Source organism: Pseudonaja textilis, chromosome 5 (genome assembly GCF_049901715.1).
Source record: "Pseudonaja textilis isolate UNSWEBS1 chromosome 5, rPseTex1.2, whole genome shotgun sequence".
In the NCBI taxonomy this organism is placed as follows: Eukaryota; Metazoa; Chordata; class Lepidosauria; order Squamata; family Elapidae; genus Pseudonaja; species Pseudonaja textilis.
This window is the reverse complement of record NC_141994.1, coordinates 60153194-60169975: the sequence shown is the minus strand read 5'-3', so window position 1 is coordinate 60169975 and position 16782 is coordinate 60153194. Positions and strand designations below refer to the sequence as shown.

At 38.8% G+C, this 16782-nt stretch overlaps 1 protein-coding gene across 1 annotated transcript in view; it reads right to left on the bottom strand.

Moving 5' to 3' along the window:
• Window positions 1-12004: 12004 nt before the first annotated feature.
• Window positions 12005-16782, bottom strand: part of B4GALNT3 (beta-1,4-N-acetyl-galactosaminyltransferase 3) — an 88629-nt gene continuing 83851 nt past the window's right edge. Inside the window, exons 18-20 of the mRNA XM_087935040.1 lie at window positions 15511-15664; window positions 14058-14184; window positions 12005-12418 (exon numbers count right to left, since the gene is read on the bottom strand). Of these exons, the coding sequence (XP_087791166.1) occupies window positions 12313-12418; window positions 14058-14184; window positions 15511-15664 (387 nt within the window). The 3' untranslated portion in view covers window positions 12005-12312. The remainder of the gene's footprint in view (window positions 12419-14057; window positions 14185-15510; window positions 15665-16782) is intronic.

Here is a 16782-nt window from a genome sequence, read left to right as displayed (position 1 = left end):
CCTATTTTATCCCAAGAGAATCCATATAATTTTTTTTTGCCCTTGAATCAATCTTATAATCAAAAACAGTGGGGGAGGAAAGAGTGGCAAAATGTAAAAGATATGTCTTCCCTTACTATCTGATATTAAATAACTATATAAGTGAGCAATGGATCCATAAGAGCTCATGCAGTAAATAGTTTGTCAGTCTCTAAGGAGCCATAACTATATGTATTGACATTGCTAATTTTGTTTTAGTATCCTTCAGACTCAATTTTAACAAATTTTCAAGCAATTGCGAAGCATTGGAACACATGCTGAAATACAAGACAGAAAGCAAAGAAGCTCCTAATTTGAAAGGTTTTTCTCCAAACTCAGGTTTTCACACTGCTCAATATATAAAGTACAGATCTCTATGGGGAAATATTGTAGCTGGTCATGAACTGGCCCTAGAGTTGGCAGTTCTCCCTGGGCAACAAGAGGGGTGTAGCTGGTGTAGTTCTGTTGGAAATTTGCTCCTCTTGAGTTTAGGTTCGACAGCAATTACGGTGCCAAGGATAGAGATGATAACTCGAATAGTAATTTGTCAATCCATGCAAGTGTCAAATGCTTGAATAAGAGCCGTGGTGGCACAGTGGTTAGAATGCAATATTGCATGTTAACTCTGAATTCTACTGCCAGAAGTTAGATCCTCACTAGCTCAAGGTTGACGTAGCCTTCTATCCTTCCAAGGTTGGTAAAATAAGGACCCAGATTGTTGGGGGCAATAGGCTGTCTCTGCAAACCACTTAGAGAGGGCTGTAAAAGCACTTTGAAGCAATATATAAGTCTAAGTGCTATTGCTATTGAATAACCAGAGACAGAAGATTAAACCCTGCAGTAGCCAATTTTGGAGCCATCACAGTACCATATACAGTTCTCCTAACTTCCAACTGGGACTAGTCCAGGGGTGGGCTTCAAAACAGTTTTGATCTGTGCTCACCACTGGAGTGCCCCAAGCTGCCCGGATTCGGGGTTGAAGCCACCCCGTAGAGGTGGTGAAGAAGGGGGAGCCATCAGCGGGGTTGAGGAGAGCCACATCTCTCCTTCTCGGCTGGTCATCACTCCCTTTCCCAAAGGCGGCTGCAGCGGTGGTCAAAAATGGCCACCTCAAAGAAGAACCCAACCGGACAAGGCTGTGCAGGAGGAAGTTTAAAGGAGAAAGTTTGGTTGACTGGGTTGAATGGAGAACATCTATTTAAGGTACCTGGAACCTGAATTTTAAAGACTAATACTATTTCTAAAAAAGATTTTAAGCTGCAAAAGAGAAAGGGAAAGGAAATGGAATTGGCTTTTTTTTCTGTAACATCAGTTATAGTTATCAGTTTTAACTGATTTGGAACATTAAGAAGAAATTTGAATAAGAAATTGATACTAATCCACTTTGACATTAATAGGCTATTTCTAGCTGAAAATAAAGTGTCAAAGGGATAAAAGATTCTTGGATAATTTAAAAACTTTCTTTAAAGAAGAAAGAAAGCAGCACAGGGAAAAAGGAAAAAAGAGGGTGGAATCTGGAAAATGGAGGAACTTAAAAAAAAATTGATAGTGGAATTTTAACAAGGCTTGCAAAAGATACATTGTAGCTGAAACTTTGTTACAAGAGAACAAAGCCCCTGGAAAGAGAGAGTGAGAAAAGAAGCAAGAAACAGCTTTAGATGATTCCTAGAACTTTGGATGGAGGATCCTAATGAAATAAAATAACAACAATTGGGGGTTGTTCAATTTTTTTTAAATGGCATCACTCCTTAAAGAGTTAAAAATGAGACTTAAAGAACAAAAAGAAGCACAAGATGGAAGAGGATCTTTTGGCTTTGCATTTCAATTTATAGAAATTGAGATCTTGAACTACGAAAAACAACAAGAAACACTGGCAGAACAAGAAGGGTGGGACAACGAAGAAGCCATCTTTAATGACCAAGCAATTTTAAGTGGGGTAAAAAAGGGAAAGGGGGGAAAGGGAGTTAAAAACTTAAGCACTGAAGCAACAACCAAAAAAAGAGTAATTTGGAAAGTAACCATAATATCAGGAAGAAGCAGAAGGGAGGATCACAGAAGGGAGAATCAGATAGAAAAGGGAATAAAAAGGGGAGGGAGAAGAAGAGAGGGAAGAAGGAAAGGAAAAGAAGCTACAAAAGACAAAAACAAGATATAGAGGTACAGGAAAAACATACAAGAATTAAAGGTATAAACCTATTTAAAAGACACAGAGACAATGGTTAAAATTTAATTTAAGGAGAGGATTCTGTAAGGGTGCATGGGATAACATTGTTATATAATATGTTGGATGATTAAAGTGATAGAAAAAAATTCTATTGATGTATAGTGGAATATTTGTTTGTAAAGAGAATAAGGCTCTCAATGATTTAAAAAGAATGTTTAAAAAAACTGAAAAGAAACATGGAAGATTTTTATCAGTTGATAAGATGAACTTGAATAAGAATAATAACTTTATTGACTACTATTAATAACTATTGTTTGGTTTTTTTATTTAAAGACAGTAATAAGTAAAATATGAAATATAGATGAGTAAAGTGAAAGACAACTGATATTACTAGGTTATGTTTGTTAAAAGAAATAGAAATGTAAAAGATTGTTATTAAAATTAATGGCAGAGCTGTACTTGAATAGAATATTTATTCCATTTACTATTGTTATACATATATACACAGATATATATACATATATACTTTTTTCTTTTAAGAATTTAGTGTGTATTTTAAGGGAATGTACCAAGCAGAATTTGATTGAAAATAGGTATGTGTTATAAAATAGAGGTTAGAAAATGAATGTTATAACTGTAAAAATGTAACTTAAATTTTTTAATAAGATTTGAAAAAAGATATAAAGGTGTTACACTCCAGTCTAGTAATTATAGGGAAAAATTTGTTTTATGAGAAAAGATAATATGAAATTGTAAACAGGACAGATGACAGTATAAAAACATTGATTAGAAAGATTTGAAAAATTAGAAAAAGATATGTCATTGAATTAAGAAAGGAATGAGATAATTTAAAATAAGGCTATAAGAAGTAAAGAAAGGGAAAAGCTATTGAAAAAAAATGTGAAAATAGTTATAAGATATGGATTAGAATGTATAAGATAAATATGCATTGAGTTTATGTCTGTATGGAGAAGTGATTACCCGGGGCCATGCTGTTCTTAAAAACAGATATTTTATTTGTATGTTTTGTGAAAATTTAAATAAAACTTTTATTTGGAAAAAATTGGAAAATTTTTTTAGCAAAGGATTATCTGCTGGGTGGGCGTGGCCATGGTGGGCATGGCCTAGTTGGCCTCCTGCACCATGGCCGAGGGGGGGCATTTTTGCCCTCCTCGGGCTCTGGAGGTTTTCCTCAAGCCTCTGGGCCTCCCCGGGCTCCAGAGGCTCTCTGGAAGCCAGAAATGGGCCCATTTCTGGCCTTCCTGAACTTCCGGGAGGCCCACTTTTTGCCCACCCCAAGCCTCTGCAGGCACCCTGCACTTACCTGCATCCAAAATGGGCTGCATGGGGACTCCTGGGGTGTGTGTGTGTGAAGTGGGACGGGGCCAGGCAGGAGTGGGATTTGGGGGTTATCTGAAATGCACAGAATCTTAGCTAGGGGCTCTCTCGAATCCTTGCGAACCGCAAGCAGCCCACCCCTGGACTAGTCACTCAGAAGCAGAACAACTGCAAAACAGTTGTCTCCACCAGGAAAGTATACAGGTGATCCAGGAGGATATTAAGATCAATGGTATTGAGCACAACCATGAGGATGGTAGGATTAGGGGGACACAGGCCCCTCTCTCCAGGTTCCAACAATCATCATCCACAGAGTGACCAATGTTGTGCCTGCCTCCTGTCCAAGCCTGAACCCTAACAAAAGGGATGAGTCAAACACATTTCAGATCTCTAACCACTAGCATTAATTTGTCACCAGACAATTTTCCAAAACGGGATACAGACAATGAGGGGTTAATGATTAGCGATATTTTTTTTTGCATTAAGCTATAACTGATTTAACCATAGTTGATTAACCAAATTAATTGACTGATTACAGATACATTAGCCAAAATGAAACAACCCATTATGATTTGGGGCACTGTATAGAACTAGTAATTGCCTTCAATGTGAATAATTCATTCTTAATGGCCTAAATTCACAAAAAATTATTTGCTTCATTTACCCTGGGATTTACCTATAATTATAGAGATTGGATTATTCATAGTTGGTCAAAGGAAATGATTGTGTCTTCATTGTAACTTTATCATTCATGGGTCTTCAGTCACAATTTTAACATTCTTTTGGTTAAACATGATCCAAACCTAGAGGATCCACCTTATTTTTTTAGCTGAGTTAAATCAATTTAAAGTTTCAAATTCCATGCTGAGCAACCATGATTTAGTGTTGTATTTATTTTGATTAAGATTTATTTTAACCTGATTCATCAAAGAAACAGGTTAAATCAGCTATTGCCCATCTGGTGTCCTCCAGATGTGTCAGGAGTAGAACTCCCAAAATTTCAAACAGTATAATTCAGGAAGGATGGGTGCAATTTTACCCACTGGGATCTAAAAACAAATTAACCAGGTCAGCTCAAAAAGATTACCAAAAGACTACCCACCACCAAAAAAAAGACTATCAATTTTCATAAACCAGCAGATTCGTTTAAAACCATACTTATTTGCATGGATCAGAGCCAATGATTTCTCATAAAGATTCCAAATTTCCAATTTTTGCAAATTTCCTAGAGATTTTGCTTGATTGATCCTTTAATGAAAATCTCTGATTGAGACTGGCACACAAGTTAACATACAAGGGGTGCTTTGTATTCTCTGAGCTTATTTATCTGTATCTGGTTTGTTACCAGGATAGGTAACATTATCAGGGCATGGAAATGAAATTTGTTGGTTGTTTATATTGTAGTTTGACAATATCTCAGGGGCTGCCACAAAGAAGAGGGAGTCAAGCTATTCTCCAAAGTACCTGAAGGCAGGACAAGAATCAGTGGATGGAAACTAATCAAGCAACCTAGAACGAAGAAGAAATTTCCTGACAGAACATTTAATCAATGAAACAGCTTGACTTCAGAAGTTATAAATGCTCCAACATTGGAAGTTTTTAAGAAAAAAAAATGGACAACCCTTTGTCTAAAATGCTATAGGGTTTCCTGCCTAAGTAGGGGATTGACTAGAAGACCTCCAAGGTACCTTCTATTCTATTCTATTCTATTCTATTCTATTCTATTCTATTCTATTCTATTCTACTCTACTGAACTCTACTCTACTCTACTCTACTCTACTCTACTCTACTCTACTCTACTCTACTCTGATAGTTGACCTGGTGCTGGTTTCTGTTTATCAAGTGTTGGTGCTGGGTGATATTCCTCAGTCCTATCCTCAATAATGCCATGCCTGTTCTTCCACTACTGTTCTAGCCACTCCTTGTCCATGAAGTTCCTTCTTTCCCAAACCCAGCCCATTTCAGGATCCCTGACAGCAGCGTTCCCATTGCCTCTTTCTCCTTCCCTTTCTGTTCACCTTGGATGCCAGGGGATCCGCTCTCCATTTCTCTGCAATGATGAAAATGCTTATGGCTATCTCTAACAATAAAACAATAACCATAGTCTATTTGACTGATTTTTTTTAAAAAAAGCTAACATGCTGAATTAAACAACCCCATTTTATAAGAATCTGAAGATCTTCCCTTGCATTAGAGTCTGTATGCAGGCTGCATGTACATATCACACTAAGCTATGTTTTAACTGTGACTTGTTTGACCAATTTCTAGCTTGTCTTGCTTCCTTTTGCACTTATTGCACTTAAATTGCTGTTTAATGTCTAAAAACAAACCAGGAAAATGTCAGGAGACCATAGGCAATGCATGTCTTCTTCTTGGCATATCACATTTACAACACTTAAGCCACTATTCATGCACTAGGCTAAGCCAAACAAACAAGCTCATTAGTGCTTAGTTCAAAGTGGGAGCCCCTTGTGAAAATACATTTATATGCTAACTTATTTACTACAGCCCTGCAGGGGATTTAAAGAGGGAGCCATATGCCTGAATAAGTGCTCCAAGTAGCATCATCAGATACATTTAAGGGAAAACAACCTCTCGAAATCTACGATTGTATTGGCTTTCTGTATTTATTCTGCTGTTTCAGCCAGTTCCTTTATCAAGGGCCCTTGACATTATAAACTGCTTCCCACGGCTTGTTTCTATTTAGCTTCCTACAATGTCCCTGATGTAGGGTTGCACTGGGTATTGTAAGAAATTAAAATTGGAAAGTTGGATCCTGTTGCTTGAAAGGAGTCTCTGGGCAGCCCTCATGGTATTTCCATCTATTTGGCCTTTTTCTCAAGAAAAGTTGAATAGTTAGACACCGTTTTCCAAATGAGCGAAGCAGCTTTCGACTCAGGAAAAATCAAGAAAGGGTGGACACAAACAGATGGTGCATGAAACATTTCTTGAGCAGTTTTTCTAATGCCGAATATGGCTTTTAAAGTAGATTTTATAACTTTGCTGGCTGCTTTGTGAATCTAGCCAATTGTCAGTTAATAATACATGATTAAACAAACTATAGCATAGCCTATTGTGTGAACTTAGTCACAATGTACAGAAGTCACCGTTCAAATTAATCCCCCCACCAGCCAAGATGATTTAATATCTGGAAGTGGCACTCAATAGCAACGGGATATGGTTTAGAGTTGTCCATTCCTTCTCTAAAATAGAGAGTCAGCACCTGGAATTGAACCCAGAATGATGACTCTGGAAATTTCTGTGAATTTATTTTCTGGACTTGACAATGTTGATATCCCATTCATTTTAAAAGGGCAATGATCTGGTAGGAATTAGACCTGGGATATTGTTTTATATTCCATAATTGTTGCATGTTTATTTAATAAAGTATATATTAAAGTGTAGCTTCATTATATGTGTTATCATTGAATGATGAAGGTAAGTTGTTTCAGAAGGACAAACTAAGGACAAACCAAACACAACCGTCCATTTTTCATTGAGAAATCTGTATTTATAAACTGAACAGAATTCTTTGTTTCAAAAGGACAAACTAACCAATCACAGACAACATAAAATTTTCATGGAGAAAACCTGTATTTATAAACTACCATATTCAGAATTCTGGAAAGAAAAAGTTAGGTCACATTTAAGGCACACATTTCAGAGATGCAGAATTTGAAAAACTCAAACCACGCCTCAGATAATTCACGAAAAAGGAGGGTAGGCTTGAAAAAGAAATCACAGCAGAACAATAAGTCTATTCAGATATAGATTAACGGAGTCACATTCTTGTCTCTCTTTACTGATGTGATAGCAAAATTCAATCTTCATTCCTTCCTCGACTGTGCTGTTAGGGATTATCACAAAGAACGTCTAATAGAGCTTATGAGCAGCAGACAGAGGAATCCTGTATTGGAGAAATCTTTGTTGATTTATTGTTAAACAATCATTCTTTTTTTTTTAAGGGTCCAAGTTGAACTATGGGTCATACTTGGCAGACACCCATGAATTTATTAGTTTTTTACATAGTTATTTTTGCTCTACATATTGCAATACTCTCTCTTCTCTGGGAAAAAAAACCTCAGTGGCTTAACTCCTGTATCTATCCAAGCAACATGAGGAAGTGTTAACTTTATGCCTTTATGATCTTTCACACATTATTTTTACCTCAGGCTTGAAATAGTGATACAGTTATTGCATTTATTTATCAATCATTTCTATCCATCACAATCATTCACAACAGCTTACACAGAATAAACCACTATGGGGTTCTTCTGCAGTATATACTTCATTAGACGGAGTGACTGAATTCTTTCTGATTGCATTTTTAAACAAAATCCAGATTCTGCCCTGGAGTGTTTAAACATCTAAGCCCTAAATGCTGCTGTTGTGATACAGTATTTGCCTTAATGCCCAGAAGAATTAAATATCCTAATTGTGGTACTCATAAAGTTCTAAAAACCAAGGGATATAACTGGCAAACTTTCTGAGTGTTTTTTAGTTCCTCTGCACAATACTTCTTTGAGTCAATTAGGAAAGAATGCTGCAAGTATCAAAATGATGCTATAAGTATCAAAAAATGTCTTGTTCTTTATAAATAGCTGTCAAGACTCCTTGATAAAAGCTAAAAGCAAAAACTAAGTTGTGTTGTATCTCTTGGAAGTGTGAAGCTTATTTCTTTACAGCAAAAGTTAAACTTTCTTTGATTTCCCTAATCAGGACATAAATCTTTTCCAGAGTGTACAATGCAGCTAAACAATAATCATACATCTTTTCCTGTTTGGTACAGCCAGGATACAGATTCCCAAGTAACTCTTTCCTTGTACTTATGGGGTATTTCCTGAGAACAAGCATTTTTGCATTCCATGGAGACATATAGTCAGGTTTGATTTGCTAGTCCCAGAACAGCAGCTGGGACTATTTTCCCAAGGTAGAGACAAATCAGCAAATCTGTATGAATGTCTTTTAGTAAGGTGAGCAACCATCCTCCTTTAGCAAGGACAGTCCTTCTTTTGTAAGTTCTGTCTTCTCTCGAAGTGTCCTACATGTCCTCCTTTTTGATATTTGAAGACTAATCTGTAAATCTCCGTATTTGATCGATGCCGATCCGATCGGTTGTGTGTGATGTGACATATTTGTATTTGACATGGCAATCCATCAAGGCTCAGTGCAGGGCGGCGAGACGTGATTATGAGATGCATGCGCTCCACACAGGAGAATTGTTTTGAGAGAGTGCGCCGCCTGCAAGTAGCTTTGTTTTCTTCTTCTTATTATTTTCATTGTAAAAAAATTGGTCACCTTACTTTTAGTTGGGATGGTTGTCTTCTACTTTACAATGCCAGTGATTGAAAAAGTTAGGATCTTGCTTCAAAACACAGATTATTTTTTTTTAAAAATTAAACTTAAGAAGTTTAATAATTGCTAGGAGACCTTTGTTGACTGCGTCTAGCTGGAACTTGCAGGAGCAAATGACTAGATCAGGGGTCTCCAACCTTGGCAATTTTAAGCCTGGCGGACTTCAACTCCCAGAATTCTGGGAGTTGAAGTCCGCCAGGCTTAAGGTTGCCAAGGTTGGAGACCCCTGGACTATATGATTGAAAGCCCACTCTTATTATCATGCATTGAATACATGGATGACATTACAAAGGGCAGGTCCTCAATTGCTCTGTTGCACAGCCATTTTGACATTATTTGCTTCCCTCCAGACAATCTGGGGTGAATATCAGGAAATATCAGGGCCCTCGGCTAGAAAATTGGGGTGGGGGTTGGGGAAAGCATCCCAGAAGAAAATAATTTTCATTTCTTTGCCCATAAGTTCCTAGATGGATTTGTCCCTGAAGCTAAACTGGACTCAAGCATTTCATTTTTTTTTTTTCAGGATGACATCCCTTAATCATGAGACAACATATCTGTTTGTATATGAACAAACCATCCAGTGATATTTGTCTCTTCAAGGTAGCAGTTGCCTTCTCTTTCCGAAACAAACTGATAGTGAAGACAACCCCTCAAATTCATGCCTGAATAATAATATTTTTTTTAAAAAACAGCACATGGTAACAACAAAACCCACACGTGAACATGTTAATAAGAATCGCTGGGTAACAAAATTGTGACCATTAATATTTTGTAACAAAGAGGTAGGTGAACCTGTGAATCCCTGCCTATCACTGCCACATAAAAGGACTCGGCAACGCTGGAACAAAGTCCTCCCTAAGAACCCACCAAGGGGAAGGAGATATGCAGTGTCTCCTGGAGAAATAATACGAGCAGATTCATTTTCTCCTTTAATTCCCTAGTTTTTGAAGCAAGGGCTCTTACCGCAGGCTAACAGGGAGCAGTAGATAGCCGTCTTCTTAGATAAGACAGAGGACATAAGGTTTGTAAAGGCTTATCCACTGAGGTGGAAAGAATCAAAATCTAGAGTTTCCTGATGATTGATGGAATTTACTATGTGGGCTGACTTTAGCTTGAAGACTGTTAAAGAGTTCAGTTTCTTAAAAAGGCAGTTTTTTTATTTTTTTGTTTTAGGCTCATGTAAAGCAGTGACATAGATCAATGTTTCTCTATCTTGGCAACCTGAAGAGGCAAGGACTCCAACTCCCAGAATTCCCCAGCCAGCATTGCTGGCTGAGGAAATCTGGGAGTTGAAGTCCACATATCTTCAAGCTACGAAAGTTGAGAAACAGTGACATAGTTTCTATTCACATTCACAATGGCATTGAACAGGGTAGACTCTCGTTTCCTTCGTAAAAGGTTCCATTGAATTAGGCTGCTTGTCTCTGTTACTCTGATCATTGCTGCAAGGTTGAAATTATTGTCATTGCTTGATTTATGTATGTGCATATATACATTTACGGTATTTTTTGGACTATAGACATACCAGGCCATTAGATGAACCTAGGTTTAGAGAAGGAAAATGAGAAAAAAAAAGATTTTGGCCTCAATGAGTCCCATTTTCAGCATCCCTGGCCCCCAGAAGCGCTCTGCAGGCCAAAACAGCCTCATTTTGGGCCTCCCAAACCCTCCGCACATCCGATTTTCAGCCTCCCTAGTGCTGGAGAGGGCAAAAACAGGACCCACGGAGGCCTGTTTTTGGCCTACAGAATGCTTCTGGATGCCAGGGAGGGCAAAAACAGGGCAAAAACCCTCTGTATGCACAGAGGGTTTGGGAGGCTATAAACAGGCCCGTATTTGCTGTATAAGATGCACAGACATTTCCACCCACTTTTGGGGGGAGGAAAAAGTACGTCTTATAGTCTGAAAAATACCCTATATACCTATATACATACACATGCATATACTCCTCAGTTAGGAGTTTGAACGTTTAATCTAAGGCAGTGTTTCTCGCTCTTGAAAACCTTAAAAAGTGTGGACTTCAATACCCAAAATTCCCCATCCACTATGCTGGTTGGTGAATTCTGGGAGTTGAAGTCCACACCTCCTAAAGTTGCTAAGGTTGAAAAACACTGATCTAAGGGGATCATAAACTTTCTAAATAGGGGCTACACATTCCACCACATACAAAATTTGCAATCAAGAAATTGACTAATCGGCTTCTTTTTCTTAAATGGATGCAAACCACTTTTCTGTTTGAAAACTCAATCCCAAAGTATAACTTATTAAATAATTTTATAAACAACAATATCTTGCCTTTCAAAAAAAATCTCTTAGAATGCTTGAATACATCAAAATAAAAAATTGAAACCAACTAAAAATAGTTTGAAAGCACAATAAATTAAAAAAAAAAGTATATTAAAGCCGTTGAAGTCTATGGATCTTGCTTCTTAGTACCGATGTCTGGGACGGAAGTGTCAGTCAATCTCCCAGGTGTTAACAGAGGGAATTCAAGGAAGAATAGGCAGTTTCATGGTTATATTCCTATCTGGAGTATCACTCCTATGATTATGATGATTGACCCAAGTGTCTGGCAAAAATAATTCAGATCCTAACAAGATTTCAGATATAATTTGATGATCAGTCTACCAAATATCCTGTTGATTGAGACAAAGAAGCAGAAAGAAAAATATATATCCATTTTTCTAAAGCTGATGTTTCTTTCACAGTACCTGAGTAGAATATAAGAATACAAAAAAGAAAGTATGAAGATAAATTCCTTAATATATCTTGCATAGGTTAAACAGCACTACGCAAAGATCAAACAATTGATTGATTTTAGTCCAAAAGCATGGATTTTAGTTTTTTTGGTTGTTAAAATTACCTCCAAAAAAAGTGTGTCTTTAAAAAGAGGGTAATCCTCTTGTAACACAATGTAAGGCATTTCAGTTCTGGCACCTTTCTGTTTGCAGTCATTTCCAATATTATTTTGTTTTTTAGAGATAGAATATTTGTCCTTCAAACATTGGAGATCCTTTAAGATATTTGACATCATGGAAGCCTGTATTAATCCTTTTAATAATCCATTGTTTTTTTAAAGTTTTACTATGAATAAATTGAAAGTACTCTTGTTTTTTTTTTTTAAAAAAAAAATCCATATGAAGAAGGCACCATAAAGAGACTCTTCAGTGACTGAAGACTGTGATATGCTGGTGAGAAAGTTTTTCACACTCGGAAAATCAACAATTTGGACAGATGATTGTGGAAAACAGGATCATTCTCTTGTCAGGTCTTTCCAGTGGTTAAATGAAAACTCTCTATTTTGTCTTCTTTTTTTTTTTTTTGCTTCAGCATCAAAATTCATGCTGTGATCACCTTGGAAAAGAGAATGAATGAATGTCTTCTTAGTGATGTGTTCTGAGAAAATGCAAAATGGGATTCAGAAGTGGAAAGATGTGTCAGATCTGTAGCACACGTCGATTCCACATGCCCCTCCTGGAATGGTAGTGATGGAAGAAATTCCTGATATAAAGTCGCTCTACCTCCAGGCCTGCCTGAAATATCCTGTAAGAGAAGGTGGAGGAAATGTCAATATGTATTTATCAAATCTATATAGCATTCCATCTTGTGACAAGTGATTTGGGGTGATGTGCAATAACGTAAGAATATAGTCAGGGGGTGAGATTCTATTGGTTTGGACCGGTTTGGGTGAACTGGATGTTAAAGTTATATCTGGTTCACCGAACTGGTATTTCAACTGATCGGCTGGCCCTGCCCACCCCTCCCAGGAATCTCCACACGGCCCATTTTCGATGGAGGGCAAAAAACAGCCCTCCTGGAAAAACCGGAAGTGCCAAAACGGGCCTGTTTTCGGCTTCCGGTGGGCCTCCAGAGCTCAGGAGAGGCTGTTTTTGCCCTCCCAGAGGCCAGGGGGAAGCCTCTGAAACTGCCACTGGAGACTAGAGGGCAGGGGTGATTCACATGCACAGCCCTATCTCCCCAAAAGAGCAGCAGCGGCAGGCACAACACGGTGAGTGATAGAAGCAAGAACTGCTGCCGCCCTTTTGCCCCCGGTGGCAGGAGCAGTGGGCGGGGCAATTAACTGCCCAGCCAGCAAATGCTTGCAGGAGGAATGCCGGGGTAAGAGCTGCGCTGGCCGGGAAGCAGTCAGGCTCCCTTGGCAGGAGTGTGTGTGGGTTCTGCTGGCTTGTTCTCGGTGGCGGGCTGGAGAGGGATGCTTCATCCTGGCCAGAGTTGGAGCAAACTCTCCCACCTACTGGCTCCCCAATCCAAGCCCCAGAAACACTGACGCCCCTTCCCTTCAAGGCCAGGAAGGGGCTCCATATTTCCAGAGGAAGGAGGTGGCATTCTCCACCCAACTTTCTCTCCCTGTCCAGGGCTGTGGAACTGAGTCGTTGGTGGGGATGTCCCGCCATCTCGACAGGGACCAGAGGGGTGGGCAGGGAGGCATGAGGACCCCCAAAAGGCCAGGCAGAGTCAGCACATGCACTCTGGCCAGCTAGTCTGTGCATGCTCATGAGAAACTGGAAGACCAGGCACTCCGGAAACTGGAAGATCATCTGTTTTTTTTCAGTTTCTGGCATGTGAGAGCGCGCACGTGGTGCCAAAAAGGTTAACCATCACTGCTCTAGATATGTGTGAAGAACAAAAACTTCAATAGAAATTTCCTGAAAAATGTATATAAAGTTTCTTCTCAAGGTTATCGAGTTAACCAAATCAATGGCATGATAATTTTGTTTTGTTTAAATCACCATGACAATATAGGGGTAGTGCTTGATTTACAACCATTTGTTTAGTGAATGTTGGGAGGTTATGATGACACTGGAAAAAAATGACTTACACCAGGTACTTGGACTTACAACTGTCTCAGCATCCCTTTGGTCATGTGATGAAAATCCAGGTGCTTGGCAACTGGCATGCATTTATGACAGTTGCAGTGTCCTGCGACCTTCTGACAACAAAGTCAATGGGGAAAGCCAGATTTGTTTAACAATCATGTTATTAACAAGGGAAAATTATCTGATTTACAACTATGGCACAAAGTTCTTAAAATTTGCTGTTTCTTAACAGCAGCAATACTCATCTCAATTGGGTTATAAGTCGAGGACTACCTATATACAATTCCTCTCTTGGGAATGGCCATTGGCTGGACTATTTTCAAAGCTACCAAATTCTTACTAACCTGTCCAAGAGTTCCCAGTCTTCCCCGCCCCATTTGTCACGGAATTCTTGCGTGTTCATTCCGCCGATACGAACTAAATCAGATTTATATATGCCCAGGAGACCAAAACCATTAATTTCCCAGTAGCCTATAAAGGAAAAACATAATAGTTACCAGTCACATTTTTTTTTTCAAAAATAAAGTCTCCAGACCATCCATGACATCTATATGCATAGGAATGAAATAGATTTAATTGGCTTGCAAATTTAAAACTCCGATGAGTAACATCAGTAAGGAAATCTAATACTATAGCAAGCAATGGGAATAGATCTAAAACTGATGACATAAAATCCTAATGAAATGCAATTGCTCTTTCACTGAAATCTTATCCCTTGGCGTTTTTCCACAAGGTAATGCCTCCAGATTTTTTCTTCTACATTAATGACCAACTTTTTTCTTAGATACTCAGAACTACCAGTAGAAGAGAATATTTCAGATCAGGGGTTAAAGTATGTGGGCCTTGGGGCTCTTTGAGCTTGGTTGTTTTCTTGCAGACATTTCATTACCCAGCTAGATAACACCATCAGTATAGGGATAAGGCTTAGCTAGAATTTTTCTTCAGACCATGTTAGATCTTTACAAATAGGATTGGACAGGTTCTCTCCTCCCGCTTTTTAAAAACGTTCTGTGATAGTTATATGAGATGTCAGTTCAAGAAATTCAGTTGATAGAGATTCTTCACACAACTGAAAATTAGGCATGTGTCTAATATAATAATAATAATATAGTCACAATGCATATACTGATTTTGATTTGAAATTTTTCAGAATCAAAATGAAGCCAAAATGAGTTCACTGTCAAGTTGTTGATATTTAATACGATTTTGCGTATGCTTGTTAATTGTTTAGGGACCAATTATTTTTATTACACGGTGTTTGTAATGAAGTAATAGAGAGCCAGTTTGGTGTAGAGGATAAGGTATCAGCCTAGCAACCAGAATCCTGATTTCTAATAACTCAAGGCAGAAACATATCAAAAACACCTTACTCCTCCTATTTTTCTCTTCAAACTCTGTGAGGTAAGTTGGGTAGAGACAAAATGACTGGCCCAGGGTCACTCAGTTGGCTTTCATGCCTAAGGCAGGACCAAAATTCATGGTCTCTTGCTTTCTAGCCTGGTGTCTTAACCATTAGACCAAACTGGCTCTCTTACTGGTGAAGGTAAAGCCATACTCAGCTAAAGTAAACAGAATGCAATATTCTCCATTATCTGAAGAAAGCAGTTATTTTCGAAGGATAGAGAAATTGGCTGATTAAATTATTAAAAACAAAACAAAACCCTACACCAAAGTATTTCTGGGCTGGAGATTATGAGAACTGATCCCCTATGTTTCCAGAGAAGGTTAATTTAGGGAAGGCTGCCCAGAAAATAAATCTGCTATTGAAGCATCATTTGCCCACAGCCAACCCCTTACCATCTGGCTGTTGTGGAGTGGCACCACACTTCAGCCTCATAACAATGGGTGCAAAGGCCATTTTCCCTTCCACGCAGTGCTTCCGAACAGAGTCAACAATCTCTGCTGGGAAGTGGATGTGCAGATCACAAAGAAAAATGATGCTGTGAGAATCCTGTAGGCAAAGATATAACAGATAATCAGAGTTGGAAGTCCAACCCCCCGCCCAAGTGGGAGACCCTATACCATTTCTGACAAATGGCAGTCCAATCTCTTCTTGAAAGTCTCAAGGGATGGTGCTCCCACAACTTCTGAGGGCAAGCTGTTCCATTGGTTGATTGTTCTCACTGTCAGAAAGTTTCTCCTTGTTTCCAGGTTAAATCTCTCCTATAGAGCTATTAATTCCGTTACTTTCTAAGTCATTGGAATTGTCTCCACAGCCTCTTTGCCCCAGATCTGGGGTGGCCCCTTAATTTTACAGAAGCCAAATCCTGTCCCAAAGGTACTTTTTTCAAGAAGCAACTGGACTTGGTTTCAGGTTTCAACAGTTTCAACAGCTCCAAGGAGGCTCCACACCATTTTGCACCACTCAGGTGACCCTGATAACACAGATAAATCTCCAGGTGACCTTAACGACTGGCTAAAAGAATGCAAATGTCCAGCTGTGTGCAAGGAGTATAAATCCTTCCATTCCCCACCATCCAGTCAGAGCTGAAGAAGCTTCTTGGATGAGAAGCAAAAGGTCTTCAAAGAAAAACCAGAGAGTCCAGCTGCCTCTTGAAAAAAGCACCTTTGGGACAACCATGACCTGGATGACTGAGAATCTCCATAGACAAGACAAATCCTGGTACCATCCTTTTTTCTTTTTTATTTATTTTTATTTGTCAATTGCTTACAAGATAATAGGTATAAGTAAAAACATAGTTATGAATACACGGATACATATAAGGAAAATAAAAAAATAAAAGAAACAATAGGACAGGGATGGTAGGCACGTTGGTGCACTTATGCATGCCCCCTACAGACCTCTTAGGAAAGGGGTGAGGTCAATAGTAGACAGTCTAAGGTTAAAGTTTTGGGGGTTTGGGGAAAAAAAACACAGAGTCAGGTAGAGTATTCCAGACATTGTCCTCTTGCCTTCGGCCTGCTGCTGAAGCCAGATCAAAGGGATCCAACAAAACACAACAAAATATCCAGTGCTACATGAAGGAAGGATCTGAAGGCTGTGTTAGACTTCTCCATCACTGCACATCACAGAACCATCATTCAGAGAAGGTTGCATGGCTGTTGCAT